At 34.7% G+C, this 27432-nt stretch overlaps 6 protein-coding genes across 12 annotated transcripts in view; 3 read left to right on the top strand and 3 right to left on the bottom strand.

The window, feature by feature from the left end:
- The first annotated feature begins 1425 nt into the window (after positions 1-1425).
- LOC116771322 (serine protease inhibitor dipetalogastin-like) lies at positions 1426-3306 on the top strand. Its single transcript, XM_032663147.2, has 2 exons — positions 1426-1578; positions 2341-3306. Exons 1-2 carry the CDS (start codon positions 1563-1565, stop codon positions 2985-2987), a joined length of 663 nt encoding a protein of 220 aa, XP_032519038.1. The 5' UTR covers positions 1426-1562; the 3' UTR covers positions 2988-3306.
- Positions 3307-3422: 116 nt separating this feature from the next.
- On the bottom strand, positions 3423-12685 carry LOC116771174 (SWI/SNF-related matrix-associated actin-dependent regulator of chromatin subfamily A-like protein 1). Its single transcript, XM_032662944.2, has 14 exons — positions 12165-12685; positions 11968-12083; positions 11318-11418; positions 11072-11206; positions 10738-10843; positions 10586-10669; positions 10007-10181; positions 9617-9764; positions 6250-6414; positions 5611-5761; positions 5034-5165; positions 4397-4522; positions 4030-4089; positions 3423-3963 (listed from the first exon to the last, which is right to left on the bottom strand). Exons 1-14 carry the CDS (start codon positions 12502-12504, stop codon positions 3685-3687), a joined length of 2118 nt encoding a protein of 705 aa, XP_032518835.2. The 5' UTR covers positions 12505-12685; the 3' UTR covers positions 3423-3684.
- A 711-nt stretch (positions 12686-13396) lies between these two features.
- LOC116771255 (congested-like trachea protein) lies at positions 13397-14720 on the top strand. Its single transcript, XM_032663058.2, has one exon. The coding sequence runs from the start codon at positions 13559-13561 to the stop codon at positions 14453-14455; it is 897 nt and encodes a 298-aa protein (XP_032518949.1). The 5' UTR covers positions 13397-13558; the 3' UTR covers positions 14456-14720.
- Positions 14721-14847: 127 nt separating this feature from the next.
- On the bottom strand, positions 14848-16031 carry LOC116771256 (G patch domain and ankyrin repeat-containing protein 1 homolog). The gene has a single exon (XM_032663060.2). The coding sequence runs from the start codon at positions 15909-15911 to the stop codon at positions 14985-14987; it is 927 nt and encodes a 308-aa protein (XP_032518951.2). The 5' UTR covers positions 15912-16031; the 3' UTR covers positions 14848-14984.
- A 2589-nt stretch (positions 16032-18620) lies between these two features.
- Positions 18621-19725, bottom strand: LOC116771503 (uncharacterized). Of its 2 annotated transcripts, XM_032663363.2 has the most exons (3): positions 19513-19723; positions 19310-19408; positions 18621-19240 (listed from the first exon to the last, which is right to left on the bottom strand). In XM_032663363.2, exons 2-3 carry the CDS (start codon positions 19346-19348, stop codon positions 18758-18760), a joined length of 522 nt encoding a protein of 173 aa, XP_032519254.2. In that variant the 5' UTR covers positions 19349-19408; positions 19513-19723; the 3' UTR covers positions 18621-18757. The 2 variants fall into 2 exon arrangements, with proteins under 2 accessions (XP_032519254.2, XP_032519253.2); XM_032663362.2 differs by having other exon boundaries at positions 19310-19725.
- Positions 19726-19976: 251 nt separating this feature from the next.
- The window catches only part of LOC116771587 (NPC intracellular cholesterol transporter 1), a 36194-nt gene continuing 28738 nt past the window's right edge, over positions 19977-27432 (top strand). For 5 of the 6 annotated variants that reach the window (XM_061523189.1, XM_061523188.1, XM_061523190.1 and 2 more), the window contains exon 1: positions 19978-20218. In XM_061523189.1, coding sequence (XP_061379173.1) covers positions 20135-20218 — 84 coding nt within the window. In that variant the 5' untranslated portion in view covers positions 19978-20134. Of the gene's footprint in view, positions 20219-27432 lie in introns of all 6 variants that reach the window. The other variant, XM_061523185.1, reaches the window with a different exon arrangement.

Here is a 27432-nt window from a genome sequence, read left to right as displayed (position 1 = left end):
TATGTAGAGTGACGAGGCAAACGTGTACTAAGCATACCTTAGAATACATAACATAATATTTTCTTTTAAGATCTTTCTAAAAATTATTATTATAACAAGAGTAGTTTGTGTGGTTTTGTGGAGGCACAACTTTTTTTGGTATTTTTGCGGTTTTGTAGAAAATTATTTAACTCTCAATATTACGGAATTTTGATCCTCACGGGGACAAAATGGTTGTTATAAGTTTGATTAAGTGCTTCACGCATACCATATTATAGTTAAATACCAATTAAAGTGTAGTTGTTTTTTTTAATTTGATTAAAATCTAGTTATTTATAGTAATTTAACAGTTCATAAATAGAATTAATGATTATGGGAATTAAAAGGAGACAAATTCTATAACTCAAAACTTTATGTTTAACTTGTTTTGAAAACTACGAAATAACAAATAAGAACAATTCATTTGCCATTGAATTGATTTCACGTTTTTTATTATTTTCATATTTCTAATTTAATGCATCGCGTAATACATTAAAGTACAAAATGTTGCAAACGGCAGTATTGTACAGTATTGTTCTTACTTATTATTTTTTGTGAATCACACAAGGGAAGGCAATGAAAATTATAAAAGGTAAAAGAAGTTTTTTTTTTCAATGTCTGATATTATCGAGAATTTTAATATTAAATTATTTAAATAATTTTACTTTAGATATCCTGTATTTAATCGGGATAACTGTGTTTTTATTGACAATCGATGCTAAAGGGGAAAAATGTCAATGTCCACCTGACAGGCGACCGGTGTGCGCTAATAATTTTGAAACATACCCGAATATTTGTACATTCAAGTGCATACAAATGGGTCGACCAAATTTGAGCATAATCGGTGAAATGGGTGAAACCTGTGACGAAGTCTTTAGAGACATCCATGGGCCACCGTTATGAAGAAAATTTACAGTGAAATATCGAATGAAAATACTTAGATGTAATTGTGAATCAACAAAATGAGTTCAAAATGTTTTCTAAGTCTCGCTGTGTACAGAATGATATGCTTTATTTAATAAGAAAATTGTAACAGTAGGTATGTGAAATCATTTTGAAATTCTGTTTTTCGTCTTACATATTTTATATAGCGGAGAATTTAATTTAATCAGACCTTCATATAAATACTTAAATAAAACCTGAATAAATATTTGAATAATTAAAAACGTTTCATTTTGATTCTCGAAATTTTGTACAATTACGCCATTATTATAAACAAAGGCCGCTTTACCTTCTGCCGATATATTTCATTATGATTTTCATGAATGACCATTTACATGTAAGTTAATGTTGTTTTAAGCCCAATTCTTAGTATTTAATGTTAAATACATTGAGTCAGTTATTGGAAGTTGTCTGTTTATAGTGCTCTTGGGGGATTTACAATGACGACAAACCTTGTACAGGCGATACACGTTATTAATATATATATAAAGGGATTTATCTTGGTCAGTCCATCATTCGCTACACGATAGCCTTACAGTGAACACGTACAGTAATATTATATAAAACCTCCAGTGATAAGCATTATTGATAAAAATATAAACATGATTCATCGAGGCTGTAAGTAATTTCGTTTAAATTTATATTAACATAAAACAGTGTGTTAAAAAAGTTATTAGCTTACATTTTTTGCCAATAAATAAACATAATATAGCCAATAATCGCCTTGCATGTTCCTGTGATCTTCAGAAGTCTATCAATGTCAAGATTTATCTCAATATTTACCGACATTGAGATCGAAGATAGATATTATTGAAATATAAAATAATAATATATTAAAAAAATCATTGAGACAATAAAATAAACTAAGGATTGTCTTGGTTATTATATATGTCAGAATAGAATAATGAATAAGAGAAATGATTAGAGGATCGTACAAAAAAAAATTATTTCAAATACTCGTCATCATTAAAATCATTAAGACAAACAGATTAAGTAAATCACAAGTCACAACTATTGAAGCTAACAGACTGTTTGCATATGTAGACGATGTAGTAATTATTGGTTTTTGTATTTACCTATACTTATAAATATTTACTAAATTTCACATAGTGTTTTGAATCAATACTATTATGAAATACATTTTCACTGTCGAGGCCATTTGAATGAATATAGAGCTTTATAGAGGTACGATTCTTTAACGGCTATATGTTCTACGATCAGCGATACCTCGTTAATGAAGTGTCGGACACATGCTATCAAACTATAAATACTGAATAACTATTGATTCAACTCTTGACACCGAGATCATAATTGTTACTGCGATATAATGACTTTGAAGGTGACCTCTATTATACAAACTCATAGTAATTATTTGTTCAGACATGCTCTTCCTCGTGGGCACGTTCGCGTCAATGACGTCAGCTCTGCCGCCGTGCGTGTGTCCGAAGAACATGAAACCGGTATGCGGTTCCGACGGCCAGACTTACAACAACGAATGTCTGCTGAACTGCCAGAAGATTGATAACCCTGATCTCGTCGTGGATAAAGTCGGAAGCTGCGAGCAAAAATCCGGTGGATGTTTTTGTACATTCGAATATTCGCCGATCTGCGGTAGCGATGGCGTGACCTATGCGAATCAATGCGAATTTGACTGCGAGGCGGGTGACGCAAAACTAATGTACAGGGGAGAGTGCAGGGCGAAACGGGAAGCGCCGCTAGTAGTGCAGATACCGGACTGTTCGTGTTCTAGAGAGGCCAAACCCGTCTGTGGAACTGATGGACATACATACAACAACCCGTGTATGCTGAACTGCGCCAAAGATGTCTTAGAAGACCTCCACGTTTTCCACGAGGGACCCTGCATGATTGAGGGCAAAAAATTTGATCCCGAAGTCCGTAACTGCGGGTGCACCAGAAACCTTCAGCCAGTGTGTGCTTCTGACGGCGTCACATACAATAATGAATGCCTCATGAGGTGCGCCGGCGAGGACCTTGTGGTACAGAAGGACGAACCCTGTGATGATTAATCTCTTTATATATATATGAAGATTTTTATGTTTGTTAACCTATTTATAAGATTTTTCGATTCCATTATGAGTTACGTGTTGTTGTCTTATCGGGAAGGTCAAACAATTAAAATCTGTTATTATAGCTGACTCGAGTTTGACCTTTCAATTTGATTGTTGAAGTTTGAGAACTCTTTTAGCTTTTAAAATGTGTTTCGAAATTTAAAATAATACCGTCAGAGCCATAGACTACTGTGATTTGATCATTGATTTAATAAAAAAAATATGCTGTCCGTACTTACACTGCTTGTAAAATTTATTAAATATTATAGCTTAAAAATTTTTGTTTCCTTGCTTTGTAAATATCACTTTATTGGAAATATTGTATTTTTTTTTTTAATATTTTTTTTTATAAACACAGTTAATGACTGATGGTAAGAAATAAACTAAAATAAAATAAATCAAAAAAGATATGTATTAACACAAACGGAGATTTACCATTTAAAAAATTCAAAAAGCATAAAACAATAAAAAAATAATCATGAATGACGAGACATTTAAAGTTTCTTTATAATTGGGACGTACAAAAAATAATTCAGTATTCATACAATAGTTTTTAGTAATCTGGTATTTAGCAGATGTTTCGATACTTATTTCGAATCAAACGAGCAAATTATTTGGCACATGACAGTTTTTTTTTTTATTTAATTAAAGAAGGTTACATATCCAGATCTATACTGGCCAGGATCTCGTCGTCCTCGTCGTTCTCCAAGAACCTGTCATCCGAGTCTACACCGTCAGTGGTCAAGTCTGAACTATTTTTCTCTGGACTCAGTAAAGTTAGTTTGCTAATGCCGTGGAGGGTAGTTTGAGAGTCCGACTGCGATTTTACATTTTCCGTTTGTTCCTGTGATATTTTCTTTATGTTCGTACCTTGTATGTAGTCGTTTTTGTTTCTCACCGGTGACATGTATTGTGTTATGTTGTTTTTGGTGTCCTGAAAATTATGAATCACATGTATATGACATATAAGGTGTGAGAGAATGTGTGTATATATATTTACCTGGTGCTTCATTTTCGTGTCTTCGAAATTGTCTCCACTCAGACCCACATCGTTGAGTACCTGGAGGATAAAAATGATAATCAATAATTTTATTTTTAAGTGTACAAGTGTGTGTGATCCTATTTCCTAGTCATAAATGTGCTAGTGTGTGTGTGTTTTGTTAGGTTGCTCAACAATATTCAAACAAATATATGGTTCACACTTGAACTATTAAACTATACAGGGTGATAAAATTGTAATTTTTTAAACACTTTGAACATCATTAAATGTTATATAGGAACCAAACTTCAGAGCAATTTATTGATGTGTCTGCGTGCGTGTATGTGTCCGAAAATGTGTGTGTAAGTGTACATGTGTTTGTCCTCACATTAAGCTTGGTCTGTAGCAGCGGCCACATGTGATCGTCAGCTGTTCCTCGCGCTAGAAGATACCTCACACACACGGAGCCCGCACGACCCAGGCGATGAGCACGGGACTCCGCCTGGATCAAAATCTACAGACACACACACATATATATATATATATACACCAAAACAATCTCTTCCTACGTAGGAACAATAGTCATTGTGAGATCTAAGATTTTCGCGAGTTTTATTCATTTAAATGAAACTAGTATTTTTCGGATAAACTACGCGTGATTTATTTTTGTAAAAAACTACATACTACATGTCTCACATCTCGTCTGCCCGTGATCACGGTTGCTGAAAAGTAACCGAAACGTCGGGAGTATGTAGTTTTTTACAAAAATAAATCACGGGTAGTTTATCCGAAAAATTCTAGTTTCATTTAAATGAATAGTCATTGTGGTTGGTTCGAAGAGAAATTAACAACCGACTATCAGCGACATCTATCGTCTGTGTCACGATACTTCATACTACAAAATTATTACTTTAGCCAGACCTCAACGGAGTGAAGTAATATATTAAAGCCTATATCGCCTGTCCAGTATCCTAATATCCATACTTGAAGAATAATTTCAAGTATCCCAAGAATTATCAACTAACGCCGGGGTTCCAGTGTAGTTCAGCGAATATGACGAGGTCTGCCGCTGTCAGCGTCAGGCCAGAGTTAGCGGCGGTGATGGACAACACGGCGCAACGACACGACTCGCTGTGTTGGAACTTGTCCACGAGCTCCTGGGAACATTCAAATATATTCAGTAGTTCGACACGGACTTGGAAAACAAGAAAGGTTAAAACACAAACATCGCTAGAGATAAACGGAGAAGAGTTATCAATAAAGAAATATACAGCGAGCTCCGGAAACAAGCAACGTTTAGCTTAAAATTCTATTCTATTTTACTCCAATATGAGCCTTTTATCAAATATGTAGAAAATAGTATGTAAATAGGATTTCAAGTAGATTTTTTTCATTAATGCACGCAAATATACAAAACTATTGAGAATCGATACCAAAAATCTGTTCAATTGTAATTATAACTAATACAGCTTGTGTCAGAAACAATGTGTCCTCGACAACAAATTAGGAACGTAGCTATGGAGATCTCTCGTACGGTTTAATGGAGGCTTTAAGGGTGGGTACATAAATATATGTGTGTGTGTGTGTGTGTAATGCACTAACTGTCCGTATGTGTGTGGGGGTAGATCCAACGATTCTGATATAGTTTTTGCGTTGCTCATCCAGCGTGTCACAGATGGAGTCGATGACATTCTTATGATGAGCGAACACCAGGAACTTCTGGCTGCCGCTCAGTAACTGTCTGATGTATTTGCTGTTGATGAACATCACAAATTAAATTGTCTTAAAATATGTTCACATATATCTCATGATTATGACCACTTTATAAAACATCCTGTAATAGACAATTATGAACACTGTATAAAACTTTTCTTATTTATATATATTTAATTTATTTTATATACATATACATTATATATTTCCTAGTCTCCTGGTACCTTTAACCTGATATCAGTTTAATTGTCTCATAATTAGCTAATATATATATATATATATTTTAATATTATACACAGTCTAAAGTTTTTCAGTACTCTCCCGTTCGTGTCTTATACGGGGTGTGCTTTTTTTTAACTTAAAATTACCCAATTATTTTATTAACATAATTGCTACGACTGTATGTCATAATAATATTTTTTATAAACACAAGATTATTGTACAAGAGATATAATTCATTTGAAGCATCTCATTCCCTTTATCAAGTTATTGTTAATTTTGTCTAATTGTCTTCAATGTATCGGTTACCATACAGCCGGCGTCTTTATGGCCGCTGATTCATTAAAGTATTGTATCATAGCGACGTGTCTCTCTGATGATTTAGAGTTCCTGAACTTCTCGGCCATTTGGGTGAGCCCGTGCTGGTCCTCCTTAGAATAATTCAGCAGCGACTGGTCCAAGATAACAGTCTCACTGAAACAAGTTCACAAACATTCTATTAATTTCAGTAATAAGTAAGAAAAAAAAAATGAGGTTACCGATTCAAGTTTAACAATAAATACACAGAAACCATTTTAGCCTTCGTGGACGATCTCGCAATACTGACACGTAACCCCAAACACTGTCAAGTTCAAGATGAGGTGGATAAATTCTGTGAGTGGACGGATGGATTGAGGACAAAACCAAATAAATGTCACTGTCTGTGTCTCGGTAGGCGGAATACAAGATACACCTCATACGATCCGGGATTATCGTTAGGCGGTCAATGCGTTTCTACGGTTACGGAAAATGCTCCATTTAAATTCCTCGATCGTAAGATAGATAATATAGGTCGTACTCTATCCTTAGAAGGAATAATAGATAGCTTCTTGAACGATCTCGACAAGGTAGGTAACCAACCGATTAGTAACTTTAAAAAAAGCTTGGATCTACGATAATTATCCTTTGGCCTTTCCTCGAATTGGCCTTTCCTCTTCTGTGATTTTAATAAAACCCTTTTGTCAAAGTTAAATGTAAGGTGTTGAAGTTTTTTCTCGGGCTCGCGATGTCGTCTGACTCGTCAGCGTTATTCAGGGATCGCAATAATTTTGGAATGAATTTTAAAAGGCCATCGGTGCTCTGGAAACATCTAAGACTTTCGAAGACGCATATCCTGAGAAAATCCCATGATGACGTCGTTACATCGCTCCCAAATGACAAAGATGCCCCAGAGCTAGAGTCACGACTTCATTTAAATAAACAGTTTATGATAGAAGCATAAAGTAACAGAGAAAGGTTAGGATCAAGCAAGAAGGCCAAAGATACGGATATATTAAAGACTATTATTCGGCAAGACGACAATCTAAATATAAGTTCGAGGCTTTGAACTTTGAACTTTGAAAAGCCTTACTCTATCCTTAAAGCGGCTTCGGATTGGACTATAATGATGGATACGTATGAGAAGCAATATAAAATCCCACAGGATATTTGTGCGACGGCGTCCAGACAAGACATATTTTTATGGTCGCGAATTTTAAAGCGCGTTGTGCTAATAGAGATTACGTTTCCTTGGAAAACCAACATCTCCAAAGACCATGCCATTAAGGTCAGCAAGTATTACGAGCTCACTAACGAACTCACTAAGAATAGGTTCGTTGTAAATTTTTCCGCGGTAGAAGCGGGAGCGAGACGTATAACAGCACAATTTCTTTACAACCTAATAAAAGACATGGGCCTGTCAATAACTCCCATCAGTCCATTCTTGGAACGTGCGTCGAAGGCAGCCCGAGTAGGTTCGTTTCAAATTTTAAACCAAAGGACATCATTGCGATTTCATACATTGTTGGTCCAAATATGAAAGTGCCGGCCAACAAAAAATTGTGCTGTATTCCGTTAGAGCTTGTCCCTTTGAGTATTTATTATTATGACACGATAGCTGTAGGGTCATTGTCCTTGGTTTTATCGGAGTTCAAAAATTCAGCATCTTCATATATTTTTAGTGAGTTTAATAAACAAAAACAAATGATTTGTTCTACCATATTTTTATTTTGAACATCTTTTGGTAAGATAGGTTTCATACTAGGACAGGACTGACTCAAGATCAGTTTACTGAATTATTAGACAATTCACCAAGTCTGAGAACTAAAAAGAATAGAAGAACCGTACTGGCGGCAGTATTAGTCAAGTTAAGAACAGGTGACTCGAACGCACGGCTTGCTAATATCTTTAAATGTAGCGAAGCAGCGTTTCATACGTGGTTAAAAATCGGACGCAACGCTCCGTCAGAAGATTTTGTGCCCTTAAATGTTGGCTTTGACCATATTTTCCGTGAGGATGTAGCACACAGGAACCTTTTTCTACCTGTTTGGGAACCCATCAAGCCCAGAAGAAGAAAGGAAAGCGATCACAACTTGTGATGGCACGTACATACATCTGCAAAAAAGTGGAAATTATTTTTTCCAACGCAAGTCTTACAGCCATCACAAGTACAGAAACGTCCTAAAACCGTCCGTCTTGGTTTCTTGTGATGGACACATCATCGAAGTTAACGGACTATATGCTGCCACCACGTCTGACGCAGATATACTGAATGACATGCTTAATAATGCTGACAGTGACTTCCATTGGTTTTATAGGAATGGAGATGTTTTTATTCTGGACCGTGGTTTTTGAGACTCAGCAAGAAATCTGGAATCTTGTGGATACGTACAACTAAGTTACTAAGTAACGTAGTAGTAGTAGTAGTAGTAGTAACGCCTGAAACTAAGTATCCAAATGAGACACAGCTAACCACGGATCAGGCCAATAAGTCCAGACTGATAACAATCTGTCGTTGGGTGGTTGAAATGATCAACGTCAGGTTCAAGATTCAAGGTTCAAAAACACAAAACAAGATCAACATGGCCAAAATAGGCCAAGAAGCAATATATCTTACTAAATGATATTCAAAATAAAAATATGGTAGAAAAAATCATTTGTTTTTGTTTATTAAACTCACTGAAAATATATGAAGATGTTGAATTTTTGGACTCCGATAAAACCAAGGACAATGACCCTACAGCTATCGTGTCATAATAATAAATACTCAAAGGGACAAGCTCTAACGGAATACAGCACAATTTTTTATTGGCCGGCACTTTCATATTTGGACCAAAAAAGATGATGCCCTTTGGTTAGGTAGAGAGGAAAGGTAGAAAGGGACCCGGCATCCATACAGCGAATGCATAGAAAGCCGAGAGGTTTCGTCTCATTACAAAGGCTTGTTGTTGCTTTTTCGTGCAAACAACAGCTAAATGAATTTTGATGAATTCAACAGTAATAGATTAGAAGAATATTTTGGCTATATTTAATCCCGGAAATTACCGAGTCACGTGATGCAACATACAGATGACGCTGGCGGCTGGTAGCCATATTGTTATTACTTAACATATCCATTACATTTACGCACGTCTCCCTGAACACAACACTAAAGTCCGTGCGAGTTTAGTCGCGGGCAAAATCTAGTACCTAACACAATGAACACTCAGAAACTTCAATAAAACTACATTTATTTTAAACGAATAAAACTAATATTTTTCGGATTTGCAACGCTTTTGTAATTATATTAACGCGTAGTAAATCACAACGCAAAGTAATACTCACGAAGGCCTTAGATCACATTATTTTAAACTGGTTTCATTTTTTGTTTTATTCTCACCGAGTCTTCTCTTCTAGATTGAGGACCTGTTCTTTGGTGCGGCGGATGAGGAATCTCCTTTGTAATATAACGAGCAGCTCCGCCAAATTCGACTTGCCGGTCATGTCCCAACCGAAGTTTGTTTGTTTCGCGTCGCAATATCTCTTACCTAAAAAAGTGGCGCAAAATATATGTTGAATAAAATGTAACAAACATTGTAATATAACACAAATAATCGTTAAAAAGCCAATCAAATATGTTTAAGCTGTAACGTAAATCTTTGGTTTAGACCACGTGACGTAATGTGACGTCACGTTTCATCAGCAAAGTGCGTCAATTCCTGCCACGGCCATTTACACCACCATGATCGTGGTTCTAATGGCCCTCTCATCACTAAATACTAATGCAAACCGTATTCCGTGTAAGTGAAAAGTCTCGGCTCTAGTAGAGACAGCTGGGTGTAGAGTTCGACGGGTCGACTGAGGGCGGGGGTCCCGCTGAGGAGTACTGCACGACCCTGGCCACATAGCCTGAACAGGGCACTCGTACACTGAGCCTTGGGTGACTTCAGGTGGTGAGACTCGTCCTGCAGGATGGTACAACTTCAACGAGGCACCTCACTCCAGGCAAATATTATTAAACGATAGTGAAATTGCACGTTGGAGTGATATCTTCTCATGGGACCGTCAGCCGCTTCGTAACGTAACGCGTGACGGTTCCACTCAGCCTCGTCTCCGTCTCTCGTGCCCGGTATCAGTATTCCGCATGCGGCAGAAGTCTCGAGTAACATTCAAATTATTCATAAACATATTACCGATTTATTATTTAATGTATATGAAATTGATTTAATAAACTAATATTCTTATAAGTTACACATTTTCTACACTAAATAGTTTAAGTTATCGCTTCCTAGTTTTTCCTTCAAGCAGTACGGTGTGTGTGTGCATCTACCCTCCACCACGTTATAACGTAATAAATGACATTACTTACAACTATGACGAATCCAAACCTCTTCTGCCTCAGCAGCTCCGTGTGCAGACTTATTATCTTATAACTAACTATGACAACCTCGACCTAAAACAACGAAACACTTCAGAACACTATTAATATCATTACAGAATCGAAGTTCACACAACCATTACCTGTCTATCGGAAACGAAATTGACGTCTTTGTTGCTTGTCAGAGTAGCCACGTTTACCAACGGCACCGATGGCAGAAGCTCGCTGATTTTGTTTTGCCATGTTTCTCTGGGATTGTTAGGTTATATTAGTGTTTACTGACCAACGTTGCACTAGTAAAGAGTATTGAGATATAAGACTTTTGCGAGTAATTAATGAAATACAGCTTATATTTTTCGGATTTACTCCCGACGTTTCGGTTACTTTGCGTCAACCGGTCACGGGCAGATGAGACGTGGCATCCCATCATTTATTGGAGTGTTGTAAAAAATATTAATTTTATTCCAATGTTTAAACCTCATTGAAGAAGTAGTGACAATCAGTAAGGGCCAGTCATGCCGGTAGTAACTAGCTATCGCAAGAGCTTGAAACGTCTTCCCGAGTCCCATGTCGTCAGCTATAAGACATCGACCCTTACGCGCTATTCCAAATCTGAAATCGTGAAAAAAAAAATACATTAAAAACTTCTTTGAAAAATATATAATTTTTCTTTAAATATTTCTATAATTTTTTTGGCGTTTTATAAATGTTTTAACATCCTACCTGACACCTTCCTCCTGGAATGGTAACAGTTTATTTCTTAGTGTTGCTTCAATTGGTGTTAAATCCACAGCACTATGATCAATGGGAGGATCATTCAGAATCTACAAGATAGACAATCATAAATTTACAGCCATTTTAAAGAAAAAAAAAATTAAGATAATGTATTTGATAATATGGCTGATTGAAATTTATTTTTCATGTATTCAGTGGCGATTCTTCTTCTTCTTTAATTCACATACAAAAAAATAATTGAATTTGGCAAATTCATTGAAATTATTACATATATAAGAAAATTTTAGGCTCAAATTTAAGTTTTTTACAGCCAATTCTTTTAATGAGCTATGACATCACGCTTTGAGTACCACTTATGACAGTATGTCATCACATTGGACCACAAGCAAAGTAAATACAAGTATAGTAAAAAAATATAAAAAGCAAAAATATCATCCGTTTCTTCTTAAGAATGCTATTATTATTATATAAATAAACATGTATAAGATTTTTTTAAGGTATTTGTTGGCTGTATACAAGTGGTTCTTCCTTTTAAAATTTTCAATTTAAAAATATAATATTATTATTTCATTACATCACCAACATAATTTTAAATACTTATTACTTATTATAACTAAGTTATATTTAATATTAGAAACCTTCAAAACAAATGCTGGTAGGGGACCTATAACAATATGAGGCGCGAGCGGTGTAACTTTGGACATCAGATTCTCATAATCACTCATTAAAAAATTCCACAACTTAGTGTTTGAATCTGCAATGAGTAATTTATACAGAAATTTAGTAATACTGTTAATAACTGCTTCATTTATTTTAAGACTCAATCATTTCTTACCATATGACCTTGATCTTAAAGTTTTGAAGATATTTATGAGCGGAGGGCAAAATTCTGACATGTTTACTTCAAATCTGTCTTCAGATATCAAATATACGGATCCTGTGACAACATTAGATACTGGAACCGCCGTGGTAAATTGTTTGCTACTATTTGGTCTTGAGTATGGATGAAAAGTATGAGCAGAATTGTTTTTTGACTGCCCCTGTTTTAAATGTTCTGGTTGATCTGACGGTTTCGGGCATTGGGGCGCATGAGGGACGTGATTATTATTTTTGGCTAATCTTTTCTGCAAAGCTGCTAACCGTTTCTGTTCAATTTGTTCCTTCGTACATTCCATATTAAAATATATACTTTAAATGACAACTTCATATATTACAGCTGAGGTAGATGTGAAACCTCCTTCGAAATAACAGTAACGATAACACTAATGTAATTGTCAACAGCTGGTTTTTATAATATTTACATATGAACTTCACTTATAATGTCAGTTATCATTGTAAACAAGTATTGACAATCATCATATGTCTGTTTACATTTAATTGTTATGAAAAAATTACTGTGATAAATCCAACTTGTAATTATTCATAAATTTCATAATGGAAAGCATGATTTACAGAAAAATTCTATAATATCTAATAAATTATTAGAAAAATTTTTAGACTACATACAGATATTTTCTTAAAAACCATGTCCCGTCTGATATTCTTTTATTAGGTATTTATAGTGACAAGTGATCATAGATAAAGCAGGAAACACATTGATTTGTAAACATTAGACTTTTAGACCATGGGTATCACGAATTGGAAATAACATTATAAATATATCTCCATATCCGCATCAACTTTCACATTACTTTATTAATTCTAAAGATATTTATAATAAAAACAATTGTCCTCAAAACCGGGAGAGGCTGATTTTCTAAATACGTTGACATTTACTACGTAATCAAATGTTTATTGTGACTATTAACTGGAATTAACCTTAAGATGGCAAAATTGATAGTGCTTGTAAAGATGTAAATAGATCAGGAATTCTTTTTAAAGTTTTTCAACTATAATTTTTCTCGCTTCAGAGGAATTGAGAACCTCCTCCTTTTTTTAAGTCGGTTAGAAAGACAAACTTCTCGGTTAGAACTGTCATGGCAAATGACAGAATGAAGACTTCAAAACTTGTTATCAAGATGTCATGTGTCTCACTCACTCTTTAGAAAATAACTTTTATAATTTTACTTACATCTCTTTCTTAACTAAATAAATGTCGGCTGTATTATATCTCCCAATTGGTTAATAATTTTGTAAAAGTAGTAGTTGGACTTTGACATATACTTAAATAATCCGACAAGTGTACAGTATTGAGTGTATTGGACTTTCCATTCCCTTTTCTAAATTAAAATGTCTGAAAATAGCAGTCCAATTAAATATTTCCTTAGTGGAGGTTTTGGTGGGGTGTGTACTGTACTAGCTGGACACCCTATGGACACAATCAAAGTAAGGTTGCAGACTATGCCTCTCCCTAAACCTGGTGAAGTTGCTTTGTACGCTGGAACTTGGGATTGTTTTAAAAAAACTATACAAAAGGAAGGATTTCGCGGGCTTTATAAAGGAATGTCAGCTCCTCTGACAGGAGTCGCACCAATTTTTGCAATAAGTTTCTTCGGATTTGGACTTGGTAAAAAATTAATTAAGTCTGACGAAAATCAAGTTCTTACCAAGTCGGAACTGTTCGCAGCCGGTGCATTTTCTGGCATCTTCACTACTTCCATAATGGCCCCCGGTGAACGTATCAAGTGTTTGCTACAAATTCAACAAGGTGGGAATGTACCTCAGAAGTATAATGGTATGCTTGACTGTGCCAGACAGCTATATGCGGAGGGTGGTATAAGGAGTATTTATAAGGGCAGTGTGGCCACTATTTTAAGAGATGTGCCAGCCAGCGGCATGTATTTCATGACCTATGAATGGGTCAAAGAAGTACTTGTGCCGGAGGATGCCACTGCTAAAGTTAAAATGATGGCAACCATCATCGCTGGTGGCTGCGCTGGTATAGCTAACTGGTTGGTAGGCATGCCAGCTGATGTTCTGAAAAGCAGATTACAAACGGCCCCAGAAGGTACATATCCTAATGGTATGAGAGATGTATTCAAACAATTAATGGAGAGGGAGGGGCCTACGGCGTTATACAAGGGTGTAACACCTGTCATGATAAGAGCTTTCCCAGCCAATGCCGCTTGTTTCGTTGGTTTCGAGTTAGCTGTTAACTTCCTTAACTGGATCGCGCCCAATCTTTGATAGAGATCATTTATATTTATGTCATAAAACTGTATTATAGAGTAGTAATAAGTGTCCTTATAAGTCAAACTTGTAATTTTATATTGCTGTGATTACAAATAAGTGTTTTATATTGTCACATGTAAATATTTTTTTTTGTATAATCGCCAGCTATAATGACAATAATTATTATTTGCCACTTGATATATTTTCTTACACCATTTTATAAACCTTCGCTCAATATACACCCATATATGTAATGTTGAAATAAAAGTTTTGCCTTTCCTGTTTGTTCTGTTCATTTAATAAACATTTTTCCTACTCTAATAAATACCATAAAAAAATAATATTATGCCATGAGTTGAATATAATTCTAAACAGTAATATATATTTTATGTAAAGGAAATACTGACTGCGTTTAAAAGATTTATTGGCAAATCATTAATTCCAGTGTGAATAGAGCCATAATTGTTTTAAAAAAAAAACATGTACACAATTATAATTCAAGAAAAAGTTCCTCTTGTCTTTAAATGATACATTTATAAAAAACCTAATAAAATTCTCTTCTAAATGTAACTTCTAATCTTCTATTTCTTTCTTTATCATTTTCTAACATTTTCTTTCTGAAGCTTTTCATTTCTGATTCTTCTTTTACTTTCTTGTTTTTTTTATGTCCAAGACCAATTTTGTCATTCTTTAACACTGATCTGATGGGATATTTAGTTCCCGAGCCATCACGCCCCAAACCTGATTCCTTGTCCCAACCACCTTTCAGCATTAACTGGAACCCTTTATTGGTTTCGGGGATGGCATATTTTGTGGGTACTTTAATTCCTTTACTAGCATTTATATTGTGTATCGTTGATGACAGATGCTCATCTTTACTATCAAATGTTCTGTTATCACAGATTGTGCAAGTATATTTGCTTTTTTTCTTATGATATGTTTCATTAGATTTTGTATGTACATTCACACTTTCAATAAAAGATTCTTTTCTATGATTTAAGAGTATATTGGCTAGATAGACATTTTTATTCTTAATAACTAAACTCTGAGCAGAATTCCCAGCTTTATCTCTAATGGAACAATCAACATTATATTTGAGCAGTTCTTTAACAACATCAATAGAATTAGCTTGGCATGCTATCATCAGCAAACTCCATCCATAACTGTCGACCGTATTTATCTTATCTGGATAAGTCTCTAAGATGTGGCGTATTGTATTTATATCATTGTTCTCCGCACAAGCAAACAATTTTTGGTTAGATACTTCGTCGTCATCTACTTTTCTTTTCCGTTTACACGTGGGTTGTGTTTCAGTCGTGTGTTCTATATGCATTTGAGGGGTTGAAGCGTGATATACTTCTTCCAAATAAAGTTTTCTAGCAGTTTCACCATCGATGAGCTTTCTTCGATGTTGCTTAAATTCAGTTGTGTACTCTGCTGGCACAAAATTGCTATAGCCCCTTTTATACATGATTAAAGAAACAATTTGTTATTGAGATTAAATTAAAAAAAAAACATGAGATTTCTATGTATAATGCAAATTTCAAGGAATATTGTAAGTTATTACAACTATTCCACCAAAAATAATATAAGAACGTAATTTTGACAGATGACAATCAAATGTCAAATAATAGAACTGTAATCTGGGCCTTTCGCCCATCGTGAAACTGAATTAAGAAAAAAGGGTGTCATGCACTGCTGTTATTGAAATGATTGTCATAATATTAAATAACTTTGCTAAAAAAAAATTAAGTACATTGAATACTTACATTTAGGGTTGTGTTTTTCAGGTAATTTAATTTTTTATAGCAGTCATTTAGCAGGTAGTTGAAGAAGATGTTAGCCTAAACTGCAAAGGAAAGATTATAATTTAAATGAAACTCGCGAAAATCTTAGATCTCATTAAGATTATAATTTATTTAATAAAAAAAACAAGTGCCCTCAGGAGACGGTGATAATTATAGAAAACAACTTCATTATATAGACAGAGTTCATTACAAATGGCACTGTAGACTTTGATCTTATCCAAAAGGCCGAGAAGCATGCATACTTACGTGAGTGCTTGTACATGATTGCGAGAAGGGAGTCGAACTCCACTTGCAACCAATTTGAAGATTCGATAGACAGAGCTCGCCATGCAGGGTACATTGTTAAACCCGTCAATGGCGGTAGATTTTCGCCACGAATAGCTTCCTTTACCTAGTAGGTGTCCTCCGCAAAGCCAAAGGTAAAAGCAACACATTACATAAAGTCATCCTCGTCTGCTGACCCGCTCAGCAGTGGGGAGGCGAAAAAAAAGGCGGGTTTGCTTCTGCCGCCTCTTCTTCCAGCTCTAGGTGCAACGGGAAGGTGCCCAAGATCCCTTCGTACTTCTAAGAATAACGTTTCCCGGGCACTCTTATTATGGGGATAATATCGGCGTGGCATAGCAGTGAATACGAAAGCGATCAAATGATTTCTCAGTTTGTTTTTGTTGATAAATCGGCAGGGATAAAGAGTCGAGCGCTCGGCGCAAAGGGCGCCCGCGGTGAGGGTGGTTAGGGGGTACCGTACGGTCTCCTGGGCCGCAGCGACGGCTCTTGCCGGCGATCCGCCTTGGGATCTTGTGGCGTCGGTTCTCGCCGAGGTGTTCTCTTACGTCTCGGGTAGGAGGGCTCTCGGAGAGAACCCTTCGACAGAGGAGATCCGGGCGGTTCGCCGACAGGGGGAGTCGCACCTTATGCGGGAGTGGGGGGAGGACCGGGCGGGCCAGCCGTACGGTAAACGTACAACGGCTGCGCTCCGTCCGGTCCTAGAGCGGTGGATGAAGCGGAAACGCAAGCCCCTCACTTTCTGTCTGACGCAGGTTTTCACCGGGCACGGCTGCTTCGGTGACTACTTGTGTCGGGTGGCCAGGATAGAGCCGGAAGGAGGCTGCCATGAGTGCGGCGCTGCGGTGGACTCAGCCCAGCACACCCTCGAGGTGTGCCCGAGATGGGCTGCGCAGCGCCAAGACCTTGTGGCGGCACTCGGCGGAGTGAGCTTGTCGCTTTCGAGTGTCGCGGAAAAGATGCTCGAGAGTGACAGGTCCTGGATGGCGGTGTCCTCCTTCTGTGAGACGGTCATGTCCACGAAGGAGGCATCAGAGCGGGAACGGGAGGTTGCGGCTGATGCACCCTCCCTCCGCAGACGACGGGGGGGGGGGGCGCCGGAGGCGATTTTCGCAACGCCTCCAATAGCGCCCCTCCACTACGGGCTGGGGTCGGGCTGGTAACCCGGCTCCTGTGAAAGCCCGGCGTCGTCGGGGCGATCCTAATTGCCGGGATCGCCTCCTTTCTCCGAGGGAGTAAGTCCGGTCTTTGCCAGGATCGGCCAGTCGCTGGTGTGCCCTGTCGCTGACAGATCCGGGGTGCACCAACATAGCGGCCGATGGCTTTCGCAGTGGTTTTAGTGAGTAGGGACCTGCCCAGGTCGAGTCTCACACATCCTCTCCGGCCCCACCAAGGCCGGTGAGACGGCTCGTAAAAATAGTTTCCCTGCGTCATCAACAAAAAAAAAAAAAGTTATAAAGAGTCGTCGTCTTGAATGCTTGTCGGGGGCCGCACTTAATCACCCCGTTTGTCACGCCTGGCTGGGGTGTAAGTAGTTATTCCTTTTCTCCAACGTAAAAATAGCCTAAGCTTATGTAACTTTAATTTTGTGGTTGTGCCACTTTTATCTAGGAAAAAATAGACTTTATTAGGAGCTAGAACTCGATAACAGATCGTATAGTAGATACGCTTGCAGACAAGCAAATCTAGAGACAAAAGTAGATAAATTATTAATTAATCTACAACTTTTTTCTATGAAGTAAATGGGATATGGAGCTTTATAATTTGTGAGATCATCAATCAATCAATATATATTATGAAACAAAGTCCCTCGCCGCGTCTGTCTGTCTGTCTGTTCGCGATAAACAGAAAAACTACTAAATTTTGTTTATAATCCAAGAGATATATCAAAAAAATGCTGCTCACAGTTACTATTTCATATTGGTGAAGTACAACTACTTTTATAATATATATATTAGAGATTGTTTATTTTTATTTATTTCTCTATAAATATTTGTTCAGTTATATATATATATATACATATTATGTTACCTCAGTATATATAGTATATAGTAATTCTATCAACAATTTTGGGTTGAGTGAAAAACATGTTTTTACAAACTATCACTTTATTTTGTTGTAATATTTTAAGTGTAAAAGAAACTTATTTTTAAATTCTAAACTCTGCATTGAGAGCCTTATTTTTGAGATCTTATAGCAATATTAATAAATTCTCTTTATTATTATATCACTTTGACAGTTCCCTGGCAATACTTTTCAGTGCCTCGGTTTGCTCTTTTAATAGTTTCAATTTTTGTCTAAGATAGTCTTTTTTGAAATTAACGTAATCTTCTTTAATCTGAATTTTTCTCTGCTCTTGTACTGCTATCATATCACAGTTAAAGTTACATAAACTCGAATGTTTAGGGCTATGTTTCGATGGTTTTAATTTAACTTTATTTGTTTTAGGTCTTGAGTTGAATACTTTCGTTTCCGGAGGAGATTCCGGCTCACTGATTGTTGCTCCTGATAATTCATCATTGAAAGTCTCCTGATGCGTCTCACTCATTGTAACAAACTCTGTAGATTCTTGATAATTACAGGCTGTTGATATATTTTTTATACCAAGAGCCTCTTGTTCAGCTGAAGTTAGCATTGTTGTAAGAAGAGGCAGTTCACCATTCTTTTCTGCTTGTCGTTTTTTGGTTTTCGATCGGATATCATGCCAAGACTGAAAGAAACATTGGGTTAATAATTATAATTAGTTTTAAAGGGGTCTACTACTACAGATCAGTCGTACTTTTCGCCACTGCCTCCACGTTTTTCTCGCTCCTGGCATAGCATTACATTCGTTTGCTATATTTTGCCATAGCCGCTGAGAATCTTTATAATTAAAATCCTGTGTAATTTTGCATGAAATTAATTCTGGATGTTTCGACATTAATTCTATAAGTTTCTTTTTTTGACGAGCAGTGACATATACACATCTTTGACGTTTCCTACCTTCCATTATATGACTCGAAGTATTTAAGAAGAATAGTACTGTAATTTTATTAAATTACAGTCCCAACCTCCATTATACTGCCTAGTTTAATTTATTAAATATATTATATAAACATTTACTCTACGTCTTAGTTAGAGTTTGTTGTTAATTGTTATGAATCTTTACAACAATAAACGATTGTAGGATAGGAGACTAGAGAAATGACAAGATGACAAAACAATGACAATTGACATGGACACTTCAGTACTTTCAAATTGACCGAAATAAATTAAATGCAATAACTTTGTTTACTTCCTCAAATATTTTACAAAATATTATTTATTTTTGTTAACTTTAACCAAAATGTTAATTTTTTATTAATTTTAGAAAATCGGATATAATATTGCAATATTGTCTATGGCTTGATTAAATAGTCTTTGATAGACAGTCATTAATTTCTGTGTGTAATAATACTTTATGTTCTTGATTCAATCAAGTTTTGTACATGGCTGAATAAGGATAGTGCGTCGCGCAACTGTTTCCAGTAAAATCCTTTAAATATATATATAAAAGTGGTGTATAATTATGATATGACAACGTTAAATCTACATAGCCTGTAATCGTAAAGTTTTTTTCGCCACCATGGCTGAAATGGGAGGATTGTTTTCGCGAAGATTTCTACCAACCATCTTTGGCTGTCTGTTTCTATTATACGTAGCGGAATACGTAAGTGCTATGATTATATTTTATTATTATGCGTCATTACCAATCGCTAACTCTCATGATCATCTCGCAGAAACATTGTTTTTTAAGTTTACCCACATTCACCTTCTAGAATTTTGAATACAGTAAATCCCAAGGCGATTGCGTATTTATGAGGAAATGAGATCATAAACCGGTTTTCTTTTTTGTCATAATTTTTCGTTAAAATGTTTTTTTATGTTTAAATCATATTAAAACATTTACCTCATGTCGCGAAACAAAAAACTCATCACAATAACAATTTCAAGTGGAGGATAAACCACGAAATGATTAATAAACCTTCAATTACCTAATTTAGGTGTAAATAACATGAAAATTAATATGCTAAGAATCTTTATAAAACATTGTGAATCATTATGTATTGTTCTAATTATTTAAGTTACTAAGTATGAAGGAAAGACTCGCATAATATTATATGTTGTGTTTATTATTATGTACCTTTATAATATGAAAAGATTAGTAACTTATACTTAAATGACTAATAATGATTCATACACTTGTACAAATCATTCTTATCAGGTATATTTAATATTTACATCAATAACAAGTTAGTTACAAACATTCAGTTTCTGGTAACTATATACTACAGAACTTTACTATGGATAAAAGTAAATTCTACTTCCAGACCACTTATTAGAAGAAATATTTAAAAATTATATATAAATAAGTTTTATTGAGATTCTCTAAATGTATATTGTAGCGGCATAAAGTCATTAAAACTATTTAAGGAAAATTTTTTAAATCACACAGACTAAATATAAGTCTGTATGTCCATTGATCAGTTTACACCTAACAGTATAATGATGTGGTCTCGTTACACAGAACTGTGACATTATACAAGATTTATATTCACTTAAGATACTGAATTATTCGAATCGATTATTTATTGTAAAAAATGTTGTTTTTTACTGTTAAAAAAGTAAGACTAGGATTCTTATCAATCTTTGGACATCTACTTTGATAATTTTTGATGATAATTCAATGACAATATATCTTTCAAAGTAGGAAATGTTCTGTTTTTATGCCGATATGTTAGACTTTAAGAACAATAAACTCTGAATGACTAGACTACTTCTTCCTCGGACTTTTCATATTTTTGAAGTATATATATTTACTAGGTATTAAATCTCACAACAAATATCATATCGTTTGACATTGTTTTACCGATTCTAAAATAAATATACAACACTTATTGAGCAATGTAAGTATGCAAGTAGAGACTACAGTGTTATCAAAAAATTTTTTTTTATCAGTAATAGGATATTAAATTTGAACAAAAGACTTTGGTAGTTGAAACGTTTTATCAATGATAATGGATAAAATATTTCTATTTAATTTATGGAAAGCAAAATTTTCCATCATTTATAGCGATTAATATTTATGTACGGAAAGGATAATAAAATTTATCCATCGAGATGAAGATATTATTAAATATGGGCTATTAAATGATACTCGACTGATATTTACATGAACATATATGCATTGCTTAAACACGAATTGTTCGCATATTTTTCTCAATCATCAAGACTATGTATCGAGATCTTTTAAAAAATATAAATATGTATATATATATGGATAGTAAACAAAACGATTAGTGCTGTGATAGTAAATTGCAGGAAATATGTGTTGATAATTCTAAATTCCCTGTAAGTGTACTCATAATTACTGTTATGTTTATAGGGAGCTGGTTAAAGTGGCAATAATTAAATTTTAATGTTCCCACTTAACTTGCTTGTGGTTTAAATATTCCACACACAGTGATCTATCTCCTCGGATGAATCATTGCTCATGAATAATTCAGATTCTATGTAAATGTAATAAGAGCAGAAACAATTACTGCAAATTAAATGTGATTCCGATTTAGTCCTGTTTGAAATTCTTAAAGAAATAATAAGAAAAGTTCTTTTTTCAAACACACAAAGTCCACATTGGAGATACAATAAAATTATTGAAAATAAAATTTGTAAAATCACGCACACTACCGTAACTTTGACACACGTATAGGTCAATTTGTGAATGTGTCCATGTGTGTGTTTTGTCACTAAATGTCAAAAATAATGACATTTTTATTTTTTTATTTTAAGCAACGGTTTCGTTGACATTGAATTGTTACATCTTGCCGATGTCAACGTAATTATTTATTAAAAATTTATATCCTACTATTGAACTTGTAATAATCAATCGATTATGTGTCGAGTATTGAATCGGCGATGTATAGTATTATTAAGTAAGCAATCATCTTGTCTAATAACACCCACTTTTGCTTTTAACTAAATTAAAATGGTTTTTTATTATATTTAAAAATAAATTAATGTTACATATTACTATTTTTCATATAAATACCACACTTAAAGATGTATCGTATAATTTTTTATGAATTAATTAAAAAAAAAAAACTTGTGATATTAACTTCTTCGTTTTTGCGCTGTATGTTTTAATGTCAAAGGTCGTGTTACGGACAAAATCAATTTCTGTGAGTGAACTAAAACGCGCAGTTCTGGCGCCGTGTCCGCCGTTTTCACTTGTTGATTAATACTTTTCGCCATTATGAAGGTTGCATCTTTTTACGTGACATAAATGTTCAGCACCAAATAAACGGATGTTTTTTTTTATTTAGCGAAAATTTTATACCGTTGTAAATGCCTGGCAATATTTCAGTAATATCAATATTTCAATAAATTGCTTCTCTTGAATGTAGTTTTGATTTTCGTTATGATTGACAACACGAGATAAACAATGTCTGTCTTTAGAAGATAAAGACAAGATCCAACAACTAAATACGTTCCAAGAAATACAAGCCCCGAACCTTGAAACTGCTTTTGCCTCGGGTTGCTGAACCGCAAGCTTTTTTTCTTTCCTTTATGACGTCATCAGCCTGCGACGTCATCGCCGTAAACGTGATCCGGTTAAAAATTAACACACTGTCTCGATATTTCGACTTCCCCTAGACTTGACGGTCTCATGATAAGGTGCGGTTGAAAAATAAATAAATAACCAAATTTAATCTAACAGTGCGGCTTAAAGATAAACCCTAGATTATTTCGTGATGTGACGTTAAAATCCTAGTTCAATGTTGCCATATGTTGCTCCCATAATATATATTTTTATTCGGCCAGTATAGTAAAAAATAATTAAAAGTATTTCGTTACATCGGATTTATATTTCTTTGTCACAAGTAACAATTAATACTACCGTTGTTAAATTCATAGAATTTTGTTCACAGTATTTTTTTTTTAATCAATAGAGAGTCATGAACTTTTACATTAAAACTATGCGGACTTTATTCAGTTCTGCTCTTGTTTTGTGTATCTAATAATAACCAGACATTGTACATATAATGTAGTTCATATAAAGATTTGCCAGGGTCGTGATATACATGTTTGTTGCTGCAGTGCATAGGATGTGTTCAGTGTCGGTAAACAATACAAGGCTAAATTAAACGGATTACGTCACATTGATGACGTCACTAATGTATGATATATAACTCACACACACATATATATATTAGATTTCTTCATAACGGATCGTCTTCAAATAATAATATTCTTTGTTTATCTGTATGATGTTAAATAAAGATTGTAGAATAAATAATTTTATCGTCGTGCCCACTTTCAAAAGGTAAAATTTTCCTTTTTTATATAAAAAAAAATATATCAAATTCTTATCTTATTTGTACTGTATGTATTTGTTTTCAGTATTATGAAACTGGTTACTTACAAATAAATTTAATAGTAAAGAATAAAATTGTAAAACGTGTAAATATGTTATTTTTTTAATTATATTTTAATTGAAAGCACTTTGTGTACTGACTGATAGTTTAATGTAAGGAGTATATAATGTTAATTTAAATACGTATTTATAAACGGCGATAACTTGATTTATATAGACTGAGTCACTGGGAAATCCTGTGTGGCGTCGACGTTAAACCCGAGTTAATAGTTGTATTGAGTTAAAATTTAAAGTTAAATTTGTCGAGTGTTAGTAAACTCACAGATTCCAGGAATAGGTTTAATTTGAACTTTGTACTTCCTCAGTTTACTTTTGAAGTTCATTTAAATATTATCTCCGTGTTCGGGAACTTGTATAGGAGTAATTAGTGTCGAGATATTAACAGGGAATTATATATTATGTAATAAACATTAGGTGTAGTTGAAATATAAATATTATTTACATTTTAAATAGCATGTTATAGGTATATTGGTTACGCAAACAGGTTCTTAGACGGGTGAGGTGAGCGTTTAGCGCGCGTGAGTTAGGGGCTCCTTAAACGTACACCTCGATCGCAAGTCGCAGGCACTGTTACAGCTCCTCTCCCTGCAACGCGATGGACCCGACACACGTACGGTGAATCCATTGAATGAGTCCACACATTTTCCAATAAGTTTTGTTTCGAAGTACACATATATATAAATAATAATAATAATAATAATGGTTTATTCATATATTATATAGGTAAAACACATTGGATAATAGCTATATTATACAACATACGTACTTGTATGTATTCGATAAAAAAATAAGTTTTATATTACGCGGATGTTTTATTTATATTCAGTCTATTATTTGAATATATACGTATAAGGAAGGAAGAATAGAGTAATATCAATATTATGCTTTAATGATGATTTTGATAGAGTTATTTCTAACTTCAAATTCCTTTATATACTTTATATATTTGATATGGCATGAATGAGCATTGAAAACATGAATCTGATGTTGATAGAATTATATATTGTCTAAAATTAACCAGCCATTGGCATCCTGCAGAGCGTCCGCACGTTGTACGCCGCGTGGCCGATGTTATGTTTGTGTTTACAAATATATGCCAATAATTTGTAAACATTATAATAATAAAACGTACTTACGACTTACAAAACAATACAAGAAGAAATAATGTTGGTGTCCGAAATTAAATATATCATGGAATTTTACCGTCAGCTTTAAACAGTTGATTTTAAAAACATATATACATAAATATATTATGTGTGTGTGTGTGTGTCGGTGTGTGTGTGTGTGTGTGTGTCGGTGTGAAATCAACTAAACTGTATTATTATGAAAGTTTACAACACTGGAGTTGGTACTTTGGACAAATTTATCTCAAAATTCTTATTATTTAGGTCATAACTGGTGTGAGGTCACGTGACACAGCTGATGAACCGAGCTGGCGGTTGGTCTTATACATCAATAGATATTTTTAGACATCAATAGATATTTTTAGACACATATTATCGCAACCCCGAACGCAATTTCAAAGTCCAAGCGGACGAACTCACTGGTAATAGCTAATATCTGTCTTGAGTTTAAAGTCCTGTCATAATGCCAGTCGTTTTCCAGCGGTACCATTTCAGAACATTTGCTATGCATATAATATTTCCTACTCGATACTCGTATATACATTCTAAGTACATAAGGGGAAGTATACTTTGAGCGTCACTCGTCCTCATCAGGAAGCTGCCTTGAGGTCATAATGTCCCTTAACGCGACCCTCGACCTCCGTCGTGACGATCTCGGTGAACTTGACCCGCTTTGTAACTTTGCAGGTTTTATTAAACTATTAATTGACAAATATTTTTTATTAATAAAAAATATTTTATTATACACTATTAAAGACATTATAATTAAACGTGTCGTACATATAAATTTTCCACGTTCTGCCATAAAAGTTGGAAGTTTAAAGAGTTATAAAGTTGGGTTTCATACAAGTAACTGCCTACGGCTTCACTCGGTAGAGTATATTGCGATGTTAATTAATTATTTTCTAATATTAAATATCCTATCAGTTGTTATAGCTATAACAATGAGGTATATTATTCTTATTTATGCTATATTAAACCGACTACTGGGTCTAGGCTGTTTTAATTTCAAACCCTCCTTTTGTTTTTTAGCGAAATTATTAGTTTTGAAGATCAAATAAATTAATATCAATTTAATAGTAACGCGTAGTATTATTATCTGTGTATTGATAATGATAAACATAGATGTATTCCTAGATATACGGAAATTGATAAGTCTTTAGAGATACATGGAAAAAATACTATAGACAATCTGTTTTCTATAATTCTATTATTCATATACCTTTATAACGTCTCTGCTAACTAAAACCATACAGTATGCTGTCTTTCATGAGAGACGGAAACTTCTCAGCATTCCATAAAAGCACCGTGCGGGTGCCGGGTCCATCGTTGCAGGGAGAGGAGCTTTAACAGTGCCTGGGACTTGCGAGCCAGGTGTTGGTTTAAAAGGCCCCTATCTAACGCGCGTTAAACGCTCACCTCCACCGTCCACCGCTCTGCAAAATATACGTCGACGCAATCACGAAATTATTTATGGAAATAAAAATAGAAATCAATATTATTCTAAATAAATTATAATGATATATTTATTAATTCACTACAAAATAATCTACTCGCAACACTAACAACCTACCGTGACGTACAAACACGGCAATAGTCGCGGGATGTAACATGGTCATTCCATCATCGTTTTTTTTTTGTCTGCTCATAAAACATTTGTTTATGTTAAAATATTTTAAGCGGATTCAATCGTCTATACATTTTATTATAAACATCATGCACGCTGGTTCAGCGTGTCATCCTGTTGATATAATAAGTGCGAAAGTTTTTGAGGATGTACGTTTGTTTGCTCTTTGACGTATAAACTGCTGAATGGATTTTGATGTAAATTCACAAGAATTTAGATTATATATAAGAACAGCACATAGGTTATAATTTATCCTTAAATTCCGTGTAGTTCCCGCGGAATTAAGTCCTAACAGTTGTATTGTGTATGTCAAGTGACGCAAAAATTAAGATCTCGTTGACAGTTGGTTATATACATATATTATTTTAGCACCTTTTATTTTTGTCTATAAGTCCAACGCAGATGTTCACGCGGGCGAAGTCGCAGGCTGTAACTAGTGATTGAATAAATTTGTAACTTAATAAGCAATGCACAGTATACGGCTTCATTCGCTCGAAAAGTTCATGTTTGCACTTGAACTATATATAAAATGAAAATACATATAATATTCATGGTATATAACGAATCTTCTTTTTTTTGTCGTGTGAAAACTATGTTTATTTACATGAGACATGTTTAGAATTTATAATTATTTAAAGGTTTATGACCTGAAAGTAACTTAAACATTAAATATAGGAATAATCAATAAAACTACCTCA

The sequence above is a fragment of the Danaus plexippus genome, chromosome 17 (genome assembly GCF_018135715.1).
Source record: "Danaus plexippus chromosome 17, MEX_DaPlex, whole genome shotgun sequence".
In the NCBI taxonomy this organism is placed as follows: domain Eukaryota; kingdom Metazoa; phylum Arthropoda; class Insecta; order Lepidoptera; family Nymphalidae; genus Danaus; species Danaus plexippus.
Note: the sequence above shows the minus strand (reverse complement) of the source record. Positions and strands in the feature narration are given on the sequence as shown.